Below are 7,174 nucleotides of genomic sequence, written 5' to 3'. Positions count from 1 at the left end.
GTTTCATTCACTCTTAGTTTCTCCTTAGAGTGGAAAGTTCATTAGCACTACAAATAAATCTCTTTTGTCAAACAATTTACTCCAGCTGAGGAACCGGCCCTGATACTCTCATCCTTCATCCTGATTTTGGTATAAACCAGATATCTGTTTGCTTGTTTTGTTCCTCCAGTTCCTTCACAGGAAGCAACACAGCCTGAATTTTTCAACATGTGCTCTTGGAGAGAAAATAAGGTGTTACAAATCATCACTAACTTGTAAGTTCATTTTTAATGGGTTATATTTTATTTGCTTCAGTTGAACACTATTATTTACAGACAAAGTTAACAGAACACATCACAAAACAATAAAATTTCAACAGCTAATATTTATAAGTGCATAGTTCATGCTCAGTTACTTTTTTCTATATATAATACATACACATATATATAAAGCTCTCACAATAAGTCATCTCTGCACAGAAAGAATAGTCATTGGAAACAAATAAAAACTGTATCATAAACAATATCAAATTACTGACAGCCTATCAACAAAACATGTACAGAGTTAAAAATAAGCAGTAGACACTTAGGTGTTTTTATTTAGTATTTTCTTTTTAATTTTTAAACTTGAAGCCACAATATCCACAGCACAACAATGACCTTGCCAACCAGCTTTCATTTCAGCAGGAGGGAAATGCTGAAACAAGGTGGATGCAGTCACAGATACTCCAATCATTGCTGATGGAAGACTTCAAAATACACTGTAAAAACTGTAAAAAAATTTTACGACTGGGCACATTGGGACTCAGCACTTGTACAGGATGTGACGTCTTTGTTAGTAGGTTTCAGGAGATACAAAGGAAGGAAAGGTCTCTCATGCTTCGGGTTCATAGTCTTGATACTCTTCCTAATGAGAAGAGCAGACATCAGTGCTACTATTTCAGATAAATACAACATAACATATAACCTAACTTTTACTGCTTGTCCTAGTCATACTAGATAAAGTGAAAAAATATTATGGATTTTCATGTGATAAGGATATTGCCTTTTGTTATTATTTTGTCACATCTTCCAGATACTCTGTCTTACAAGCCGTGGTGTTTACAGAATAGGCTTTCACAGTGGTTAACGTAAAATTCAATTACCAGAAAGACTCACAGCAATGAACTTGTGAGTAATTCTCAGCAGGCATAATGATCTAGGGAAGAAGGGGAACATTGGCTTTCTGTGTGTGAAGTCTACATATATAACTCTTTGGTAATTTTTTTTTAAATCCTGTTCATCTGAGTGGAAGCAAGCTGCTACACTTTATCTGGGATCCAGCAAAACACTTGGATGTGTGCTTCAACAACAAAGACCATGAATATCTAAATACATGCAACTGGGCTCTTATGTCTGCTTACAGTGAGTTACATGAACCTGTCACTGAAGAATCAGGACTGCAGGCTGTCTTACAAAGGGCCATTGTGAAACACTTCATGCCTTAAATGGTTTACTTAAACACCAGAGGCAGGTAAACCTTATCTCTGGCTGAACTGTTAACAGACATATTTCAGGCATGTTATCTCTACTGATACAGGACTTGACCCAGCACAGTCAGAATTACAGACGGATCTCTTCTGGTCCCCACTGATATTGCCTTGAGCTCATGAGGCCACTCACAGCAATTCACTTGCCACAGATGGGAAGAGAAGAACCTTCAGGCTGAACAACAAACCAGGTGCTGCACATACTGATAAGAGCCAGGAAATCATTTAAACATGTTTAACACCAGGTACTTGAGCAGCACCCATATTTTCAGTGATATTCATGGTGTTAAAGATCAAGCATGCTTTTAAATTTTATTCCATCTTGACCTAGATGTTTTATATTCCTAATTTTCAGACAAATCATAGAATCATTTAGATTGGAAAAGACTTCTAGGACAATCTAGCCCAACCTTTAACCTAGTACTGACAAGTCCACCACTAAACCATGTAACTAAATTCAAAATCTACACGTTTCTTGTTGACCACCAGGGATGGTGACTCAGCTGCTTCCCTGAAAGCCCATTCCAATGCTTCACAACCCTTTCAGTGAAGACATTTCTCCTAATATCCAACCTAAACCTCCCCTGGCACAACTTGAAGCCATTTCCCCTCGTCTTATCATTTGATGCTTGGGAGAAGAAACCAAACCCCACCTCGCTACAACCTCCTTTAAAGTAATTGTATAAGGTCTCCCCTGAGCCTTCTCTTTGCCAAGCTAAACAACCCCAGCTCCCTCAGCTGTTCTTCATAAGACTTTTTCTCTAGACCCTTTACCAACTTGATTGCCCTTCTTTGAACACGCTCCAGCACATCGATGTCTTTGTTGTAGCAAGGGGTCCAAAACTGAATGCAGTATTCTATGTGCAGCCTCACCAGAGCCAAGTACAGGGGAACAATCACTCCTCTGGTCCTGCTGGCCACACTATTTCTGACACAAGCCAGGATGTTGTTGGCCTTCTTGGCCACCTGAGCACACAGATGGCTCTTAGTCAGATGGCTATCAACCAATATCCTCAGGTCCTTTCCGCCAGGCAGCTTTCCAGATACTCTTCCCCCAACCTGTAGCATTCCATGGGGTTTCTGTACCCCAAGTGCAGGACCCGGCACCTCATACAGTTGGCCTTGGCCCATCGGTCCAGCCGATCCAGATCCTCCTCAGAGCCTTCCTACTCTTGAGCAGATCAACACTTGTGCCTAACTTGGTATCATGTGCAAATTTACTGAGGGTGCACTCGATACTCTAGTCCAGATTACTGATAAAGACATTGAAGAGAAGTGGCCCCAATACTGAGCCCTGGGGGACTCCACTAGTGACCGGCCTCCAACTGGATTTAACTCCATTCACCACCACTCTTTGGGCCCGGCCACCCAGACAGCTTTTAACCCAACAAAGCATACACCTATCCAGGCCTTGAGCTGCCAGCTTCTTCAGGAGAATGCTGGGAATGGGAAACAGTGTCAAAAGCCTTACTAAAGTCTAGGTAGACAAGATCCACAGCCTTTTGCTCAGCCACTGAATGCTTCACCTTGTCGTAGAAGGAGATCGGGTTCCTCAAGCAGGACCTGCCTCTGATAAAATCATGCTGACTGGGCCTGATCGCCTGGCTGTCCTGTAAGTGCTGTGAGATGGCAGTCAAGAGAATCTGCTCCATGGGCTTCCCTGGCACTGAAATCAGACTGACAGGCCTGCAGTTTCCCAGATTCCCATTCTGGCCCTTCCTGTAGATGGGAGTCACATTTGCTAGCCTCCACTCAGCTGGGACCTCCCCTGGTAGCCAGGACCACTAATAAATGATGGAAACCAGCTTGGTGAGCACTCCCACCAGCTCCCTCAGTACCCTCAGGTGGCCCCATACACTTGCATACATCTAAGTGGAGTAGCAGGTTGCTAACCACTTACTTGTGGATTATGAGGGCTTCATTCTGCTCCGCATTCCTATCTACCAGCTCAGGGGGATGAATACCTGGAGAACAAGTGGTCTTGCTGCTAAAGACTGAGGCAAAGAAGGCATTAAGTACCTCAGCCTTTTCCTCATCTCGTCACTATGTTTCCCACCACATTCAACACAGGATGGAGATTCTCCTTAGTCCACCTTTTCTTGTTTATATATTTATAAAATCATTTTTATTGTCTTTAATAGCAACACCCAGATTGAGCTCAAATTGGGCTTTGGCTTTTCTAATTTTCTCCCTGCACAGACTCATGACATCTTTGTAGTCCTCCTGAGTGGCCTGTCCCTTCTTCCAGAGGTTATAATTATCTGCACTACTATAAAACTGCCACTCCAACTACTGATGCATCACAGTGCCAGATACCATAGTAATGTTTTAGATAGCAGGATGGGGATTAGCTCAAGAAAAACAATAATTTACTCCCATAATTGAATTAACCCAAGAGTGTAATAATTAAAAATCATGTTTTACAAAGCATGATGTCAAGAAATATATTGTACCATCAAGAGTCTATGAAGACATAGAAGTTTTTCCCACATTCCCTGACAAACATAATAAAAATATACAAATTTACTGTGGATTACTCAGAAAGTGAGGCACAAGTATTCCAAAACACAGACAATGTTTTCCCATTAAACTTTAAGGAACGGACTTTCCATTTCCCAGCACTATACCTTGGAGAGATTTTGGCCAAAGAAATTATGTTTCTTCTGTGGCCCTGCAGTTCACAGCACCAGTGTGTGCCACAGTAATGCCACTCAAGCATGTGGCTCCCCACCCTTGCTTTTCTCCTATGTGCATGCACAGCAAATACCACAACAGATTTACCTCTGGAGGCATTTCATAAGCCTCATTCTCAGGATCCACAGGAACATCTGTATTATTCACCATTCCTTCCTGCAGGAAACCTTCTTCATTCTACATTTAAAACAGAGAAGAAGAGTGTCAGACAAACTGCTTGCTTCGTCATTTATTCCAAAGCATGTCCTCCCCAAGCAGTGACTACTGACTGTAAAGGGATTTTACAAAGTATAGACAAAATCTCAAGAAATATGCACAACAATAAAAACCCATAATGGATTTTGGATCCTAAGTGACCCCTCTGCTTGAGTCTGGACCTCTGTTCTGTAGCTCTGTTGTAAATTTTGCCTGCTTAAGTACCATCCTGATTTCCATTTAACTGAGTCAGTGCAGCTACTGTGGCTCAAGGATGTTGCCAGGGGTTGTGAAGAACTAGAGAACATCAACTCCAGAGAGATCTCCTCCAGTTTCCATGTGGGTGTCCATGTGAATGACTACCATTATCTTATCATATAGCTGAAGTGCTGCTATCCCACTTCTCTCCTTCCACGGACAAGCCAAGAAGTCAATCTAAACAAAAGAATGATACTACCACTAAGTTAAACCCATTGCAAATGTGTTGGAGAAGTCATAAAGCAAAACAAAACAAGCTTTTGCTCCTTAAGGGTGAATACAGTCCCACATAACTTGTTCAAGTTGGTTATCCCATTTATATCTGTTGGGGGAATTATTATCTAATTACTACTAATCTAATAATCTCTTATCTAATATTATATAATAATAATAATTATTATTATCTAGTTGGGGGAATAAAGTCACAGGTGTGCAAAAGTAATTGTAAGAGCAGGCAAAAAGAATTGGGTGGTATCAAGACAGAATGACAGTAATTATATTAGATATTTTGTTATATTATAGACAGATCAATCACTCTCATAAATCATTGCTTATTTTCTAGTTTTACCATTATTTCAAAGTGGCTAAAGGAGGTAGAAGTATTATAATTCAGACTTCTGCATGCTGTGTTGTTTTTTTTTTTTTCTTACAGTTTTAGAGCCTAGCCATATTGGGAAAAGTTTTTTCTTTTTTTTTCCTTAATGAGTCACATTTTTATAGGCTTTCTTACGTCAATTAGCATGTTACACTATGCAGTATTAGTATATGATATGAGGCACCACGTGATGCAAGACTTGTTACACTCTTCTCTAGGCATCTGTTATTGACCATTATAGAAGTGCTTCTACTTTCAATGGTAATTTTTACCAAAGCCTCTCAGAATTAATGGGATTACACAGGTGTAAGGACTAAATTGCTGAATAAAACTGTGTTTTCCTAGAACTGTATATACTATTTAACATCTAAACCAAACACAAATTCTGAAGGAAAACAAAACAAAACCAAACAAAAAACATGCCAATTGGGCCAATTCCTGTAGTAGCTGTTAATGCAAAAGGTCATGGAGAAGAAACATGAGTTTTGCCTAGCATAAAGACTGCTGGAGTTAGTACTAAACTGTAAGAAAATTGATATGAAAACCAGAAGACTAGCTCAATGGCAGTTTTGTGACTACACTGAATTATTCCATTTGCTAGACTAGACAGAAATGTACTAAAGAAAAACTATGAAACTTAGGAAGAAATTCACTGAAAAAAAACCTGCAGATGAGTACCATGGAAAGGAATATAAAATTAATGATCTTTAAGGTCCCTTCCAACCCAAACCACTCTATGATTCTATGATATTTCTATAAATTACTTGAAATAAGGGGACACCTTCATAAAATGCTACATGAGACATCCTCAATGATATACTGAGATTTCACACAACTAAACCCAATAATTCAGACTGAAGTTGAAAATGCTTAACACATGAACAAAATTTCTCCAAAATCATAGCTGAGTTCAATCAATCCCTCTTTGCTGTTTTTAATTCTTCCTCATCTTTATCTTTTCTTTTAGTTTTCTTTCTTTTATTAGCTTCTTTGTGTAAGAATTTGTACATCCTAATAATAAGTGTTCAGTAGTAACACCAACCGTACAATACCAACATTTTGCAAACACAGGAAAAGGAGATAGCCCTTGCACATTTCCATTTCAGATACTTAGTACTGAACACATTTTATCCTGCACATTGTTCATACTTCAGATGTGACTTTAATGATTACCTCTCTTTCACCCCCCCATCTTTTCCTTGCCCCCCTATATAGCTTTTAGCAATGACTTTCATGCTTATTCTGATGTTCTGCTCCCTCCTTTATCTGTTACTCCTTTCACTATTTCTTCTCAGTCTCACACTTCTGCTGTTCACTGTTTGCCACATATCAGCTCTTTCTGTGGTCTAACCAGGTAACCACAGTCATATTCCATTCCTCACTTGCTGTATCCTTCCATGCACTGACTGTGACTTTATCTGCCAGATAGAAATCCTGTTCTTCCTTAGATCAGTCATATATTCACTTTGGCACTCGTGCATGTGCATGCACACACTACTTTCACCCTCATCATATAAGCCTATGATGTGCAGAATTTATTTCTATAGTGTGAATTCTTCTCTCTTGCTCTTACTACAGACTACTGTTGTAATAGTGACACAGTATCAGTCAGCAGCTCTGCTGGAGTCTTATTTTCTTATCTGAGAAAAATTTCAATTGGTCGTGCCTGTTTTTTGGGATAGAAGTATACAGTCTTTTGGTGAATTCCTCAAGTATACCTAAGTGAAAAAGATTACACATAGGACAAGTCACCAGTGTAATATAAAAGGTCCGGTATGAAGACATACATTACTCCTAAATGGGACCAGACATCCTTTTTCCTTTAGAGGTAAACAGAATAGTCTGTGTGGAGTCAATACCTGGTATTCTGCTGAGCTCCCTCCACACAATGCCTGCTAATTAGTATTCTGCACTGCTCTGTGGCA

At 39.7% G+C, this 7,174-nt stretch overlaps 1 protein-coding gene across 6 annotated transcripts in view; it reads right to left on the bottom strand.

Annotated features, from left to right (window-relative positions):
• Positions 1-259: 259 nt before the first annotated feature.
• The window catches only part of SNCA (synuclein alpha), a 69,623-nt gene continuing 62,708 nt past the window's right edge, over positions 260-7,174 (bottom strand). For 4 of the 6 annotated variants that reach the window (XR_014584483.1, XR_014584484.1, XR_014584485.1 and 1 more), the window contains one exon: positions 4,330-7,174. This exon is cut by the window's right edge. Coding sequence is in view for 2 of the 6 variants with exons in the window: in XM_083836387.1 (XP_083692513.1) it covers positions 853-885; positions 4,289-4,378 (123 nt within the window). In the remaining 4 variants the exon portion in view is untranslated. Of the gene's footprint in view, positions 886-4,288 lie in introns of those variants that run through there. The other 2 variants (XM_083836387.1, XM_083836388.1) reach the window with 1 other exon arrangement.

The sequence above is a fragment of the Anser anser genome (assembly GCF_964211835.1).
Source record: "Anser anser genome assembly, chromosome: 4".
NCBI lineage: Eukaryota > Metazoa > Chordata > Aves > Anseriformes > Anatidae > Anser > Anser anser.
This window is presented reverse-complemented; position numbering and strand designations above follow the sequence as displayed.